The 17,156-nt window shown below is 37.4% G+C and overlaps 2 protein-coding genes and 1 long non-coding RNA gene across 6 annotated transcripts in view; 2 read left to right on the top strand and 1 right to left on the bottom strand.

Annotated features, from left to right (window-relative positions):
• LOC121950619 (uncharacterized) overlaps positions 1-17,156 on the bottom strand; it is a 63,844-nt gene that overhangs the window by 6,524 nt on the left and 40,164 nt on the right. The window contains exon 2 of the long non-coding RNA XR_006106331.2: positions 8,758-9,164. This is a non-coding gene — a long non-coding RNA (uncharacterized LOC121950619). The remainder of the gene's footprint in view (positions 1-8,757; positions 9,165-17,156) is intronic.
• On the top strand, positions 704-10,646 carry LOC121950617 (troponin I, slow skeletal muscle-like). 4 transcript variants are annotated; one of them, XM_088080392.1, is made up of 7 exons: positions 704-822; positions 1,562-1,596; positions 1,870-1,911; positions 2,118-2,249; positions 2,344-2,433; positions 3,891-4,064; positions 4,166-5,373. In XM_088080392.1, exons 4-7 carry the CDS (start codon positions 2,145-2,147, stop codon positions 4,253-4,255), a joined length of 459 nt encoding a protein of 152 aa, XP_087936518.1. In that variant the 5' UTR covers positions 704-822; positions 1,562-1,596; positions 1,870-1,911; positions 2,118-2,144; the 3' UTR covers positions 4,256-5,373. The 4 variants fall into 4 exon arrangements, with proteins under 4 accessions (XP_087936518.1, XP_042352607.2, XP_042352606.2 ...); XM_042496673.2 differs by lacking the exons at positions 704-822; positions 1,562-1,596 and having other exon boundaries at positions 1,854-1,911; XM_042496672.2 differs by lacking the exons at positions 704-822; positions 1,562-1,596; positions 1,870-1,911; ... (2 more) ...; positions 3,891-4,064; positions 4,166-5,373 and adding exons at positions 7,187-7,732; positions 7,862-7,993; positions 8,773-8,862; positions 9,014-9,187; positions 10,057-10,646.
• Positions 11,901-16,387, top strand: bpgm (2,3-bisphosphoglycerate mutase). The gene is made up of 3 exons (XM_042496668.2): positions 11,901-12,040; positions 12,515-13,137; positions 14,399-16,387. The coding sequence occupies exons 2-3, from the start codon at positions 12,537-12,539 to the stop codon at positions 14,572-14,574; spliced, it is 777 nt and encodes a 258-aa protein (XP_042352602.1). The 5' UTR covers positions 11,901-12,040; positions 12,515-12,536; the 3' UTR covers positions 14,575-16,387.

The following is a 17,156-nucleotide window of genomic DNA, read 5'->3' as shown; positions in this document are numbered from 1 at the left end:
TAATTGTATGTCAACACACACATGCAAAGGAGTGGTGATGTATGCACAGTAAGGTGAGTAGAGGATATGTACTGAACATAATAATGTGTCAAGATGTGGTTAGAGTAAGAGAACGGCTCCATTTGAATTGATGCAAGGAGATAAAACAAATTATTCTAAAGTTCTTCCAAAGAGTCAATGTTTCGAGTAATTTTCAGTGCTTTATGCTCTATTTTGTTAAATATATCTGGGTAAGGATGATTCTGAAATCTAGTTCACACGGATTTAATTAGGCCACTAAAAACAAAGACCCGTGATACTGATAGATGCCTATAAATGGATATCTTAAGATGGTCCAGGCTGCCACTTGATCCGCACTGTTTGTTCTATAAATAAGGGAACCAAACAAGTAAATACTTTTGATTTCTTCCATCTGTTTGACTCCTGAACAACTTGATCCGAACTCCAACAAGCTGGCCCCTGGTCAAATGTGAACGTGTGACACTGCCCCGGCGTTAATGCGGGTCAGTGGGTAATGTCTCTTTAAATCCTCACTGTCACTTCCAACAGGTGTTTTCAAAATAACACAAGATACCCAAATGTTTGAGCCTATAAATGAAGTTTTATTACCTCCTTTCCTGTCTGATATTGGCGGGATGCTATGTGCAACAGTAAATGTCACTGTTGGTGGACAGACACTAGTCTATTTTAGTGAGCCACTCACACTCTGCGCTGACACTATAAATCTGATTTTTTTTTCTCTCTCAGAAAGTCGATTGCTGCTTCCTTCACATGCACTTTTCTTCAGTTTGGAGGATCAAACAGCAGGTCGGCTTCAATAAGGTACAGAGCTGCTTATTCTGGTACTTCATGTATAAGAATCGACTTCTCAGCATGCTGAGTTTAAAACAATTACTAACAAAAAGTCTAATTCAAATTTGCGTCCTGTCTTTACTTGGTTGTTTTATTTGAGTATTGTGGTAAATTAGATTAACATCAACTCTCACATTGTCAGTCAACATGCCTGTGGATTATCTGGCCATTCACCTTTTCTGTCACCTATGCAGAGACTCTTGTGAGTTATGTTAACACATTCACTGACCCACTTAAGAACTTAGCGACACACAAGTGCTTTCAGTTATAGTAATCAGGAAAGATTAATCCTGTATTGGTACATGATTCACACATCCTAATACTGTATTAATTATACTTACAATATGTTTTAAAATTTGTGAAATTTTATTTGAATTTCACATGATGAACAAAAGTTCAGTAAAGCAAAATGTGAATTACAACAGAACTACTTGTTTGGTTCATAACGACCTGTACCAGGGGAACATTTGGGCGAACAGTAAATGACCGGGTGCAGCTTTAATGGACAGCTGAATATTTTTTGTGTGCGGAAAACTTTGATGAGGGAGTTTTTAGAGATCATCAGTCTTAAGCGCGCAGCTCAGTTGAACAGGTGTTAAAGTCGAATTCACTCTGTGATCAATTAAATGCGTGGTGATTTAAATTTCACAGAATTACAGCTCATTTTCTGCAGAGACTTTTCACATTTTTTTTACTGTTCCAATTTTAGTGCGGGAATTTAAGTCAATCATGGCTGAACCGTGAGTATGATTGCCTTTGTTTTTATTTAATTTGATTATTGACACCTTGAAATACATCATAAAAGTATGTAATAGTATTCATTATGCAAATATGTTGTGTATTTTCTCTCTTGTGCACCCACAGACCTGTGAGTATCAGCCATACAACATTTTTAATAAGTACCTTTTGTCATTTTTCCATTTATGTATAATGTGTAATACACAATATATAGCCTACAAATTTACTGTGCTCACCAATATGTAGTATATATTTAACCTTTTTATGTGTAAATTGTAGAAAAAATCAAAGATCTCCTCCTCTCGAAGGCTGGGATTGAAGGCAAGTTCTACTTGATTTGAGATATTCTTTTTAAAAATCTATTTATTATGAAGAATTTGACTTGAGACATTTACATGCATAAATATATATGTATTTTTAAAGTATGTGTAATACCAATTATCACTCATGAAAACGTATAACTTTAGATGGTGTGCCTCCCAATAAATTGAGAAAGAAGCAACCTTTTCATCTTTTTCTTTCTTTAGATTAGACTGTTAGCAGTTGCGGCTCAGATGCTGCAGGAGGAGGCGGAGCAGAAGGTGAAGGAAAAAGAAGCTGCTCTGGCAGAAAGAGTTCCTCCTCTTAATCTGTCTGGTCTGTCTTTGCAAGAGCTTCAGGTATTTGACTTCATTCAAGCCTTCCAGTACACTCTCTATTTGAACTTTAATATTATGTTCTGATGAGTTGGGGTTGTATTTGACTTTTATGTAGGATCTTTGCAGAGACTTGCACCACAAGATTGATGTTGTAGATGAGGAGTGGTATGATATCGGCCTCAAGGTATCCAAAAACGACAAGGAGGTGAGCTGTTCAAGACTGAATAGGAAGTGATGCATGTGGAGTTTTTTAAGCTATGGCATCCCGATTACTATGACGACAGGGTCATAAAGGTGCATAAAGTGAACAAACACCGCCTCCATGTGGCAGCAGGGAGACATAACAGAATCTCGTGCATAAAGACCGATGCACCCTGTGAGTGTGTTATGGCCCACAGTCAGCACACATTTAAGTTTTGAAACCTCAGAAGTGAACATGGAGGAAACTACCTGTGAGCACACAACCTGATCGACTGTAATTAATGTCATTTTATAAATAAGCCAAAAGACACGCTAATCAACTGGCTCAAACACAGCAGTATATCACAGATTGCTAATTTGTTTAGAGTCAGTTAATTATTACACTTATATAATGAAACAAAACTCCCATAGATCTACATTTACATTCTAGATTAGGGTTTGATAGGGCTGGCACGATATCAGATTTTCGCTACACAATTATTTTGGCCGAAAGAGTTGGCTAATGATATTTAACAACAACAATCCTGATGCTATGAGTCTAGTTTATCTTTTACTGTGTTTACTGCACATTTTGTCTCTGTTTTTGGCAAATGAATTATACTCAAAACTCAAGTCAAGGCAGGTGAGTCTGTAAGTATTAAGTAATAAATATTTCATTTTTAAATATCATAGTTATCGTCAATACCAGTAAATTGGATCACCCAAGTTCTACCAATGATCAACTGGGCCAAAATTGGCAGTATATCTAATGTGGGGCATGGATCTATCATGTAGTTCACTGGCAAAACAACAGATATCACTTTCTAACCACATAATTTAATGTCTAGAAAAGTACCAATTAATTCTTTTTTTTTTTTGGTGTTGTTGTTTTGTAAATTAGAGTTTCTCTGTCTTTGTACTTGTTGGTTCTACCTTAAAAAACTGTTAACGTTTCATGAACATGACTACTTGAACTGGAACAGTTTTTAACTACACCTAAACATTTTTAGTAAAGTATAGTATACTATACAGTTATCCACATCAAAATCTAAGAATTTTAGGATTAGTTTGAGTAAAACAGAAAATCTTAACTCAAGGTTCTCTTATTAGCTTTATATGGAGCTTTCACCCACATTTTGATTCATCTGAGTCAACCGTAGAATCTGAGGAAGACTGCAAGATTTGGTTAAAAACTCCAGAAAATACTAGTCCTTAACAAGTTTGAATTAATTTAGAGGATTAAGAGTGAACTTTCAGCTCTAAATTTCAAATGATTGCAAGTAGAAACATTGATAAATCCCAATGCTCATGAATCCATATACGGAAGTGAACTGGTGGGGGAATTTTAAGACTCTTGGGAGCTTCCCTCTAAATTGTGGTCATGTAATAAGTAAATAGCAATGATGTTAACATGGCATACCTGACTGACAACAGAAGAATGGCAACGGCACTATCCTTTCTATCACATGATCTCCCGGCCAGATTGAAAACATGAACCTGAAGATCATTGAGATTCAGAGTAAGTTCAAGAAGCCAACCCTGAAGAGAGTAAAGATCTCAGCTGAAGCCATGCTGAGCGTTCTGCTGGGCTCAAAACACAAGGAGTCCATCGACTTCAAGGCCAACCTTAAGACGGTCAAAAAGGAGGAAGAAAAGGTAGGCCTGGCGTTTTCCATATGGTACTTCAGGTAATGGCTATTTTTGGTGCAGAGGATCTGTTTGACCTCGGCTCTATGTCTGTGATATGTTTCCAACAGAAGGAGGAGGTGACTGACTGGCGTAAAAACGTGGAGGCCATGTCTGGTATGGAGGGCAGGAAGAAGCTGTTTGATGCCACCGGCAACTAAAGAAACATTAACTTTTGCTTAGGAGATCTTAATAAATTCTTAACATTACTTACCATATTACCCATATTACTTTGATTTACCAATTGTAGGTAGGACACATACCCTCTTATCCAGGACAGTAGTGCTTGTTATTATTTTATAAAAATAAATAAAAAGCAACAGATGTTTATTTACAGTGGGACTATAGGCTTTAAGTGGTCTTTAAATGATTTAAATCTGAAGTATTGATAATTCAATATACCAGGTTATTTTGTGATAAACTGCTCTATGGGCTGCATTCAGACTGAAGGCAAATCAGATGTGCTTCTCAAACCAGATCTCTAAGACTGACCGTCTGCACCGTTATTAGCAAGTGGTCAGATCGGACTTGTGTATTCCAGACAGCACCAATGTTTTAGTATGGGTTTGCGATGCTAATGAAGTGGCGTCAGTAACTGTGCATCTACGCTGGTGACACTGCTTTCCAATGCAGAAGCATGAGAAATGTGGGCTAACAACAATGACTGTTTCAACATGGAAATTGGCTAAATAATCACAGAAAACATTCAGTGTCGGACCTATCAGTACAATTATTATTTTACAAAGTCTTGGAAAAAGAAAGACTCTGCTGCACTTTGAAATGAGATTTGAGACACATTCATTTGGAATCACATTTCAAACCACCTCAAAATAAGGTTTGCAAAATTTGAATGCGTTATCAGCTATCCAGACTTTGTAAAACCTATCTGGATACAATCTTGACATGCAAAAAACACAGATTTGGACTGGAAGTCTGAACAAGACCTGTGCTGCAGAGACTGTACTTCTCCCCTGCAGCCTCGTGATGGCAGCACAACTCTTTTAAACCACCACTGAGACACTTATGGACTTACAGTATAATACTGTCCCTCCTAAATTGACAACTGCTCGTGCGTTAGCTGTTGTGATAAATTGTCATCTAGCTTGCCAGACACTCAAAGTGTATTGCCTATTAAAGCTACAATGCTTATAAAAAGAATGATTGGGGACCTGGTTAAGGTTATTGCAGTTGGAGTATGTTATCTTCATATTTGGTAAATGAACTTGATGCAAACATGAAACCAACAATGTTCTCTTAATAAAATACATACCAATCCTGCCATCATTTTCCTCCATTGTGTGATCTAATAATCACTTTGGACTGTATGTGGGATCCGCTTACATTTTTACACACATTATACTGGGCTAAAGTTCTTTCAAACTTCGCCACTCTACTCCTTATTGAGAAGACAGAGGACACTCAGAAAGCATCACAGGTGGACAGTCCCAATAAGATTTCACACCTCATACATGTGGGATGTGAGAGACGCAGTTCAAGAATGGTGAGGACAGAGGGTCTATTTTAGTGAGCCACTCACATGAGCGCAGGAATCTATATATCTACCCTCTTTCTGCCCTTCTCGTCTCAGAAAAAGGCGCCTGTGAGTATTTGTCACCTACTGTATAAGGTAAGAAGTTTTATTTTGAAATATTACAAAACATGAAGAGATAAAACAGCAAATGAGGTTTTCTATTACAACACTCTTGCTAAAAAATTGAAAATGTATGCTGCAAATTCATAAGTATTAAAAAAAGCCAAGTTGAAATTTTCTAATTAAACAGCATTTAAGTCAATTACAATTTTTCACAACTGAATGTCATCGTTTTTTAAACCTCAACAAAAGCTATCTCATTTTATAAAAAGGAATATCCTTACATATGAGTTGGGGAGGATAGGTGTTTTTTTGTGATGGTTTGAGATCAGCTGGCTGAGGTTATAAAAAACACATAAGAGTGTAGATTTGATTGATGTCTTCTCTGAAACATATTTCCATTGCTTAAAATGTCATGTCATTTTAATGGTATGATCTGGGATTGAATATTTTTTGCTTAATTAATCAAAAGTTATAAAATATCAATACATATATAAAAAACATGAATCCTGCTCTCTTTGGTCTTGATTGAATACTTGAATACTCTCATGATTATAAGTATTTTTGGCTCTGTTTTACAGTATTTTTTAAGTCACTAAGTCATTGACCTTTAGACAATGTCATACATTGTGTCCTCTGCTATGGGACTGCAACATATGGTGTATAGAAACAAGTTGGGATGATTTTTTTTCCTGTTTGCAGTACATTTCCTGAGATATATGTGTATTCTTCAGTTAAAAAAAAGAAATAGAAAAAAAGATGATTGTCTTTTTTCTTTAGGATTGATTTAACAGGGGAAGACACACAGAACTGCAACCATGTCTGAAGGGTAAGTACTCACGTCTCACTCACTTTCAATGCACCATAACTCTACATTTACTTACAAGAAATTCAACAAAATTAAACAAATTGCACCTTTTCTCTTTTTCTTCTTGAAATATGGACATCACCCTCCTGACTGGATAGGTCTGCGGTGAGTTGAGTGTCAACTCAGAGATAGGATCAATTACCTAATTAGTATAACGCGAGTCAGTTGTGGGACTAAAAGCTCTACTTGTACTGTTGGATAATAAGAGTTCCATGACTACACATGATCTACTTAAAGGTATACTACGCAGGACTGTCAGTTACTGCTTGTAAACACGGCTGCCAGTGAAAAGAAAAGTAAAGTAAAAGCCAACTCCAGATTCATTCTTGTTTGGCAATTCACCTCACTATATTTTACTGTTTCGGCTCTGTGTCTGTTGTATACCTTACCTGAGCGCTGTGGAGGTACACCCCCATAAACGTCTCATATACAGAAAATAAGAAAACACAGTTTCTTCAGATAAATACACCACCACACAACTCTACTGGGTGATGACTGAGAGGAATTACTTCTGTATGAGTCTTTAAATGGTTTTATTTGTTAGGAAATTCCTGCATAGTATGCCTTTAACACTTGCATATTGTATAATCCAAGAAAATATCATAAAAAGAAAAATTTTAGTCATGCTGTCATTTTTTCCATACCATGACTAGTGTGCAAAACATTAGGGATGCACAATAATATCAGCACATCATCAGTGTCGGCCAGTATTGGCTTTAAAATGAAATAACTGAATTGGCCAACATGTCACAAACCATTTTTTAAAATCATTGATTAGGTGAATATGTACAAAACATCAACCCTAAAATTAAGTATTTCTGTTATTTTGAACAATAAATGAATATTACATACATTTAAAAGCATTTTATTTCCTGTATCCATCTGCTATTGGGCTATCATGATAAGAATATGCATAATATACTGTTAATACCACTACAGAAGAGACTTGATGATCACTAAAATTAGGTGAGGAAAAAATTGATATATCAATATCTGTGTCGGTTATTGGCCAAATTAGCTGTTAATTGTGCATCCCTACAAAACACTGCAGAGAGATGAACACTGGGAAACTCACTGTTGGATATTTGAAACGTTTTGCCAGAAATCTGACATGAATATCGTCTCCTTTTACAGAAACCAAAGCCAAAAATCTCTGCATCTCGCAGACTGTTCTTGAAGGTATTTTATGTGTAACTGCATGTTAGTCTTGGAAAGTAATGCTGTTAAAGTCTTTACGATCTTTAAGTGCTATAAAATATACATTATGTGACTAACTGAGGTGTAATTCTGTACATGTGTATGCACCAGACCAAACTGCTAAAGAAGGCCATGACTATGCTGGAAAATGAAAAACAAGTCAGAAAAGATGAACGAGCGAGAACCCTTGCTGAGAGAGTCCCAGAGCTCCAACTGTCAGGCCTGTCTTTGCAGGATCTACAGGTACATTTCACACTAAAGCATTTCCATCCACATGGGAAGGATTGCTTTTGGTTTGGCTCTAAAGAAAGTCAACAATAAATCACATAACTGCCTAAACATTTCAAAAGATTCACTTTCACCACCGACTCCTAGTCCTATTATGCCACAAGGAATTACTTTTGGTTTCGAGGTTTTGAGAGACTTCTCCTGCCACCCAAATACAATCAAGGTGAATGTAATTTAGTCTGTTGTGCTCAAAGAACTGAAAAATGACATTTGAAAACCTCAATAGCAACACCTCCTGCCAAGAACAATGTTTCAGTCAGCCAGAATAAACCACAGACCTCAATGTTTTAATAGGAATGATTAGAAAATATTTCCAATGAAAACTGTCCACAGCTAAGTTCTTGGATTAATCAAACACATTCTACAACAAATGCTGCATGTATTTATACAAATTTATATTATGGTATATTGTATGAGCAATTTATTACATGATGCAGACCAGTGTGTGCTTCAATGCAAGTCCATCAAAATTAAAAACACATTGCACAGTTCTTCTCCAGTCGCCCATGCATTATTCACCAAATGTCTTTGTCTTATCAAGATGATGGGCTGCAAATGTTAGGTGAATAAAGCATCCTAAAGTGGATATTTCATTAACAAATCACAGCCCACACGCATGTTGTTCTGTCTCTGTGAATTGGTCCTTACTGTGTCACTATTTCCACAAAGATATCCAGACCAGTTGCACTTAAACATATTCTAGAAATTAAACAAATAACCGTTTTTGTCCATAGAATCTCTGCAAGGAGCTTCACCAAAAAATCGATGTCGTAGACGAAGAGCGGTATGACATTGATTCTAAAGTGTCAAAAAATAACAGGGAGGTGAGTAATATTTGTGAATAACTGTTTGAGTTCTATCCTTTTTCACACAAATGTAAGGGATGCATAGTGCATGTAAACGATACTCAGTAGGAACTGGAACATTTTGAGGTAATGTTGAGAATGTGTTTGTGTTGTTTTCTGCGGGAAAAAGATACAGGACCTGTCTCAGAAGATCTATGAGCTGAAGGGCAAGATGAAGAGACCGGCCCTGAAGAGGGTGAGGGTGTCTGCTGACGCCATGTTGGGAGCTCTGCTGGGTGCTAAGGTGAAAGAGTCTGTGGACTTCAAGGCCAACTTGAAGACTGTGAAGAAAGAGGAGGAGAAGGTAAGGACCCCAGGATTGAACTAATACATAATGATATGTCTTGGCATTTCAACTACATTCTCTACATTCACTGAGGTTAGTCTGCTCAGTATCTGTGCTGCTATTTTCTGTGTACATTAAATACACAGCACACAAAAACAACTGAACAAAAAACTGTTAAAAGTTTGTAACCATCATGGTAAGAAAGCTTTGGAAGTTTTCATTAAACAGAATACCTCTTCACTGTCATTACAAATTGGTTTCAAACAAGGGTGTGGGTTTCATTTTAGCATCCTCTGTTGCAGGCTAAAAATTCATAAATTCAGACTTCACCTTGGCCCATAAAGTAAAACAACAAAAACATGTTCCTGATTCTTATTGTCTATCAATGTAACACTTGAAGAATAGTATATAGGGATGCAGATCAGCATATTTGATGAAACTGATGCACTTGCATGACTCTTGCATTTTTTGAGGTCATGCCCACGTTGTTAAATGTATTTATTGTCAGTCGATTATGATAATAACATCATGTAATGTTACTTTACTTACCACACATTTGACAAAAATCTAACTGATGACCTAGTTGCAGTCTGGACTCGTGATATTAAGGCAAATGAAGCTTAGGATAGTAAACACACTGATGTGAAACCGTAAGTACTAAAATGCTTTAAAGGAACTAGAGGGTAGACTGACACAACCTGAGAAAGGTTTCTGTTGTTTTAAACGCAGAGGAAGTAAGAATGCAGTTGAACAGTATCTGAGGGTGCAATGTTTAGTGCAGGGATTTTATTCCTCTTTTTACATTCACAAGCATGTATTTCTACATTTTCAAACATTGCAATGTTGTCTAATCTGACTGAGCTGATTCAAACCTTTTCACCCCACAGAAAGAGGAGGTGACTGACTGGCGTAAGAACGTGGACGCCATGTCTGGTATGGAGGGCAGAAAGAAGCTGTTTGATGCTGGGCAGTAGATGTTGTGGTGAATTTCTTTGTGGAGATGTTTGCTGCTATAAAAAAAGGTAGAACCAGAAAATCATGTGACTGCTGTTCACTTTATAAAGACAGTGAATGATGGGAAGAACATGGTAATAAGTAGGTTTTGGAACAGTTCAAGTGTTTGTGTAGAAAAGGTATTTATATTAATTCATATAATACATATGGTTTTTGACATTATGTATGATGTATTAAGACAAACATATGTATAAACTACAGCAATGTATTGCTTTTGTTAGTATCCATATGATTCATAAACACAGTATCACTTTTGGCTGACCAGGTCCCCTGTCGTAATGTTACTGGCTTGCTGTTTGACCTGTGCTATATGAACTAATAAACAGGCAAGTATCAGTGAAAAGGCAGATTTGTCTACAATAATGAGTCCAATTTGGTTCAATACATACTTTGTCCATGTTGCCTATGAAACTGTCTTTTGAATCATGGTCTTAGATAACAGTATAAAACATAAAGAATAACATTTCTGTGTATTCTTGTGTTTCTGAGACAAAATGTGGCTTTTGGGTTGAATGAGTACACATTCTTGGGGCAGCTACTGGCAGACCAGTGTTCATAGAGTCACATAAAGCATAGATGAAAATGAATGTGGCATTAAACTGAAACATTATGATGAGAGGAGGCAGATATATGAAATGTGTTTTAAATAATAAAATGTAAATGACAATGGTCCGGACTGTTCAAGTATGTGTATACTTGTGTTTCCTGCATTAGATATTGTGCTATACTGTTTGTATAGTGGCAGCAAGATTGTTATGGGGAAATGTAAATCTAATGTCAGGACTGTTTTATAGAAATATAATATTTTATTATTTAGGAACATCAGCTTATGTTTTTTTTCCCCATTTTACCCATTAAATATTTCTCAAATGGTTTTCTGGCCTTTATCATTATACATATATTGATATAGTGATATAAAACTATATATATAAATATACCTTGATATTTGATTCAGCCATATTGCCCAGTCCTGTTTTATGGGAAACTGGTCAGTCACATTACAGAAACTCACCTGCTACTTGGAGTGAAGAAGCTATTGCCACCACTGTATTATGCATTACCTTGATTATTTTCAGTCGGATATATATTAATGAAAACATAATTGTGAATATTATTTACCATTTATGCCAATATCCCCTCAAAATTCTACACACAGGGCCTTTTAAAGTTAATGTTAAATTGACATGGGTAAGGTAAGGTAATGTGAAATGATGCTGCAATGAAAGGTATTGAAGTTACACTAAAGTTAAACATTGAACTTCAGTGTAACTTAACATTCAAAAAACTGTTAACTTTTGCCTGAATTATGCTGGAGTGAAAAACAATGTATTTACCCTAATTCGTTAACTCGGTTAACGTTTTTTGTTTCTTGAACACTTCGTCCCATTGACATTCTACCCACTGTTTCCCCTCAAACCTGCATCTGTACAGGCGGGTTTAAAAGCTTACATAAACGGTCTGCTCTCTCTGACTGTGAACAAAATTGTCTTACACTACTGTCCTTCTCTTCCAAACACCATATATTCTCTCTCAACTGTAAACATCAAAGTTCATACAACAAACCATCAACAATTAGCTAGCTTGCAGACCGTACCTCTCCATGGCATCCATCAGCGGTCACTCCCCCTCGCCCCCTCCACTGTGAACGTGCCCGGCCGTTAGTACCACTCCTAATATGGGCATAACATTTGACCAAGGTACCGCCCACTTGGTAGAATACGCCACTCTGATTTGAGGAACAGAGTGTCAATCATCAACGCTCACAGGAACAACTGCTGTACATGGCCGGCCAAATACTGTCAACATCACTCACGACTGTACTAGCTACATTTAGGCCGGATTTAAAATCCACCCAGGGTAAGACGATATTTTCACTATGTTATGATTAATTTGGGATAACGTTGCTACATGTTGTATCGTTTCTTATGCGACGGTCTTGTCTTTAGCTCGGTCTGAGCGTTCATAATATACACCGTATTAACGTCCATTCTCTTAGCACACGCCCATCCATCCTTTGCTTATAAACTTTGCTGCAGCATCCTATAAATTATGTTCATAGCGTAGTTAGCTAACGTTATTTGTCTTTACTTTTCGTCCAGCCTATGAATAAAGCTAGGTAATGGGATAACTGCTGTCTGCGTTTAGCCTGTCACTCTTTTAAGTCGACCTCTAACCTTTTGCCAGCACTACCTTTAACCATTTCAGGTTCAGAGACCTGTGACTAAGCGAATCTGTACACTGTAAGCTGGAGATAAATGGCATTATGTTAATATATTTTTATAATCACTAACTGCATACTTTGTTTTGTTAATTTCTACTGTTTTTGCGCAGGTTTCTGCTGCTGGTGCTTCGGATGTCCAAGTACAAACTCTTTCTGCTGAGGCATGGGGAGGGGGCCTGGAACAAAGAGAACCGTTTCTGCAGCTGGGTCGACCAGAAGCTGAGCCCGGATGGGGTGAAGGAGGCCCAGGACTGTGGTCGGCTCCTGAAAGAGCAGGGCTTCAAGTTCGACTTAGTATTCACCTCCATACTCAGCCGCTCCATCCAGACAGCATGGCTGGTGCTGGAAGCAATGGGTCAGGAGTGGGTCCCTGTTGTGAAGTCCTGGAGACTGAATGAGCGCCACTATGGTGCCCTGATTGGCCTGAACCGCGCGGAGATGGCTTTACAACATGGAGAGGAAAAGGTGAAATTGTGGAGAAGGAGCTACGACATCACGCCACCACCGATTGATGAATCCCACCCTTACTTCCTGGAAATCTACAACGACCGCAGATACACCACTTGTGATGTGCCAAAGGAGAAGCTTCCCCGAGCAGAGAGCCTGAAGGAGGTGTTGGACAGGCTGCTACCATACTGGGACAGCACTGTGGTGCCAGAGATAAAGGGAGGCAGGACTGTGCTCATTTCTGCACATGGAAACAGCTGCAGGGCTCTGCTGAAACACCTGGAAGGTATGCTACTCCATGCTATTATGAACAGCGCTCTCTCAGCTTTTGTGTTTGTGCAATGATAGCATTCAGCTGAATTCAGCACCAGCTTCTGGACGCGACATGTTGCCGTTTTCAGTCATCGGGCACTGAATTGGGAAGGGCATATTTCAGTTCCACAAATGGAAAGTTGAACTTGTGTAAAAAGGCCAGTGAGTTTATGTTACATTTGACTGTTGCTATTCAATCCACGCTGACCTTTCATCACTCTCGTAAGCTGTGGAGGCTCCTTTTCCATAGGACACTCAGTAACTGAACACATATTGACTTACTTAATATTGTTTAGCCCAGGATATGAACATGCAGACTGGATTAGTGTTATTGTCATACATTAGGTAACAGGATTTCATTGCAGCATTCATGCACTTATTTTACTCATTAGTAGAGATGCACCGATTGTAAAATTCTGGGCTGATACCAATGTTAAAAAACTGTCCAATAGCCAATTTATTAGTTTTGTTGTTTATTTGTTTGTTTGTTTTTTAAATCATCCTCTAGTGGCAGGAAAACAAAGAAATGTTCATTGTAAAAGATAACTGAACTGTTTTGAAGTCATTCAGCCCCTCATTACACTATTTTTGAATTACCACAAATTCAGTCATTCACATTCATAACAAAACCTTTTACATATCCTTCCTTTACATGAAAATCATGTTTTATTGATCAAATAACTGCTTCTACAGCCCTTTTACTACATATATCATGATTATCTTTCTAATATCTGTTTTCTGTGAAAACAGTGACACATTTCTCCATTAAAAAAAAAACGCCTTGCCAAAAGCTTAATTTTACAGGACTAAATTTGAACACATCATGCTAATGATTACTTTCACCCACTGCTCATTTTTAGCGAATAGAGCTGGAAGGCTTCATAATGCAACTCAATGCAATCGATTGAGGGCTCTGCTGCTTCCAGCTAACATTAACTAGCTCTCCTCCAGACGATATCAGCACCGATGTCTGTTCATCCCAAACACATTTTTGTCGTAAGTCTTGAGCCCTGCTTTTTAGCTTGTGCAAAGTTGATGTGGTACAACAGAAAAACATCTGCTAATGCCATTGGTGAAAGTCATTGTATATGCTGATAGGCCAATGGTAGTCAATAAGGAGAATATCAGCTGATACAGATGTTTGGACAAAAAAAACAGTGCATCCCTAGCTATCAAGCCTTGTTGTGGCACGTTTATCTAGGGTGATCTTAATATTAGTGTTCTTATTTCAACAGGTATATCGGATGAGGATATTGCCAGCGTGACTTTACCTACAGGGATACCTGTGCTGCTCGAGCTGGACGAAAACCTCAAGCCTGTAAAACCTCGACAGCTCCTGGGAGACCAGGCAAAGATCCAAGCAGCAATTAAAAAGGTGGAGGACCAGGGAAAAGCTAAACCGTCTACTTGAATATGCTAAACTGGCTGTAAGGCTTAATATAGTTCTGTACTGGTTGCCTGTGCGCACTTTTTATAGGCAAAATTAAAACTCTTGAAAAGACTCAAATAATAATAATATAACATCAGACAATAACAAATAACAAATTGTTGTTAATCAGATTTAAAAGGATAGCTGTGAAGTTGCCGTATGTGTAATAGTGGCCTAACCTGGAGACAGAAAGTGTGTCACAGGTCAGACTGGTCCGACAGGAGCTGGAGGAAGTACTGTAAACGTTTTGGTACTGTGTTGAGTTGTTTTATGTGTAAGCACTGATTTTTAAGCTAACTGTCCCTGCTTATGCCTGTATGGTGATCCTTATGGGGTTATTTATTTATTTACTTACTGACTCCAACTGGCAGATTAATAGTAATGTGGCAAAGATGGAAAATCTTGAAATATATTATATGCATAAAGAAAAACAGAGTCTTAAAAGATTTTTTTCTGTTACATGGATAAGCTTTAGGAATATTTCCCTTGCAATTAAAAGGTATATTATGCAGGATTGTCAGTTACCAAATTTAATCTCGTTTGGTGTATTGTCTTGCTAATTTTTGCCTTTCTTGTCGGCGTTGTGTCTCTTGGATGTCTGCTGCTTATGCTCTGGCACCTGGTTGCTATGCTATGTTTTTATAGTGTCCCGACTTCACCTGAGCACTGTGAGGGCACACGCTCATAAATATCCCAAACACAGAAAATAAGAAAATACAGTCAGAGGGCAGAGTCTCTGCAGAAAAATAGTGATGATTGAGGGGATTGCTTCTGTATGAGTCTATACATTGTTTTTGAGGAAAATCCTGCATAGTATATCTTTAAATGTGTGCCTTCAGTATTAACCTAATGCTCAAGTCAGCTACTTTATTAAAAAAAAGCTTATTGTAAGAAGAGCATCAAACAGGTCATTGGGTGATTTTATTACAAAATAAAAGCACTGCATTAACAAATCTTACCTCATAGAAACTGATAGCCAGCCCATTCATAACAAGAATGGGGTTATTGTGAGTCACAGAAATGCTGTAGATATGCAACGCCACTGAAATCATCTATTATCCCTCGTATTTGAGTTACTCATACTTTTAAACTGCCTACTCAGTGAGAGTAAGACAGCTGAAGTTGTTTTTCTCTGAGGTTTACACAGTACATTTACTCTGTTGTGTTGAAAACACTGTGGATATTTGGTATGATAACTGGTTCATGCTTTGCACTTTTTGAGGGTATTTTGTGAGGATTTTTTTTTGTTGAACCCCTTATTACTTCGATGCAACTACTGTAAATGGTAAATACCATTATTTTTGGATAAATAGGAGTTGAATTGTTAAACACAAGCACTATTGGTTTTCATTTTAAATTCTAAATTATAATACATGTGCAATGTTGCTTATGTTATGCTAATAACAGGCTTGAAAAAGTTACAAAGTCATCTTTTGAGTGTGCCCATTATGTCTTGTAACAGCACTGTCTTTCTCGTATGTTACTGCTGTGTGTGACACAGGCTACTTCATTGTATGTTGTATTTTGTCTCTTTTTTGTAGGTGCATCATTTGTTTTGCTTGTGTTTTGTTGTGTTTCTCAGCCAGTGTTATTTTGTACACTGGTCTGTTAGATCAACAGGGGAAATGGGATAGGTTAAGAACAAGCCCTTTTAGATACCTAAGAGTAGAAAGCTGATGTATTTGTAATGTCATGTCAGATGGTTCAAATTCTTCCCTGCTGTTCACATCTCACCATTTGAGAGTCTGCATGATGAAATAAAAGGGAATTTAAATTTTCCTAAAAATTCTTTTTATTTCTGTGTCAATTTTAAACTTCATTTTTATCAGACAGTTGATTTTGCAACAGGAAGGCGTGCTAGATGTCATAAAGTTAGTCATAAATCGTGTGATGGAGCAATGAAACAAATTGCAAAACAAACAATGATGTTATTTTGGAAGTACAATTTGGATTCTTGTTGCCTTTAGCCCACAGAGAACAATAAACAACTGAGTATGTTTGGCTGCTGCGGATGGATCCAGAGGAGTGGCTCCTCATTTCTAAACCATTTCTGTAATTTAGCCAAACCAGAGGGACAGAGCCAGAGAGAAGTCCTCTAATCGGATGGAAACACTCTTTAATCAACATGATAATTGACATGGTTCTTATTCCAAACTATGTGGCAGCAATAATACCGTGTATCCTGGTAGAGACTGTATTGTCTGGATTACAGTGGGCAACATCGTACTGCAGATGTGCATTATCCTGGAAGGCATGTGAAGTGCACCTGTCATTTTACATTTCATAACAGACCTGCATTCACACCAGTAGGGGGATGAGTGTAAGAGGACTTTAGCTTGTTCAATGTTAACTGATATAAAATATATTTAACAATATTTTATCAATAATCCAGAAAGCTTTTACACATTACATACAACAATTTAGTTGTGTAAAATCATGTAGGACAGACACCAGACACAAAGTTTACTATTTTCTCAGAGAGACTTCGATATATACTCACTGACACTTTTATAGATCAAATCCTAATAGAAACCTACATTAGACTGATATTAACAAGAGTTCAT

The sequence above is a fragment of the Plectropomus leopardus genome, chromosome 7 (assembly GCF_026936395.1).
Source record: "Plectropomus leopardus strain MGB_pleo_1.0 chromosome 7, ASM2693639v1, whole genome shotgun sequence".
In the NCBI taxonomy this organism is placed as follows: Eukaryota; Metazoa; Chordata; class Actinopteri; order Perciformes; family Serranidae; genus Plectropomus; species Plectropomus leopardus.
Note: the sequence above shows the minus strand (reverse complement) of the source record. Positions and strands in the feature narration are given on the sequence as shown.

Excerpts from the sequence above, each read along its gene's own strand:
- LOC121950617 (XM_088080391.1), top strand. The coding sequence starts at position 7,853 with ATGCACCAGACCAAACTGCTAAAGAAGGCCATGACTATGCTGGAAAAT. Across the intron at positions 8,863-9,013 it reads TGTCAAAAAATAACAGGGAG|ATACAGGACCTGTCTCAGAA; the intron begins GTGAGTAATATT and ends TGCGGGAAAAAG. Across the intron at positions 9,188-10,056 it reads TGAAGAAAGAGGAGGAGAAG|AAAGAGGAGGTGACTGACTG; the intron begins GTAAGGACCCCA and ends TTCACCCCACAG.
- bpgm (XM_042496668.2), top strand. The coding sequence starts at position 12,537 with ATGTCCAAGTACAAACTCTTTCTGCTGAGGCATGGGGAGGGGGCCTGG. Across the intron at positions 13,138-14,398 it reads TCTGCTGAAACACCTGGAAG|GTATATCGGATGAGGATATT; the intron begins GTATGCTACTCC and ends TTATTTCAACAG.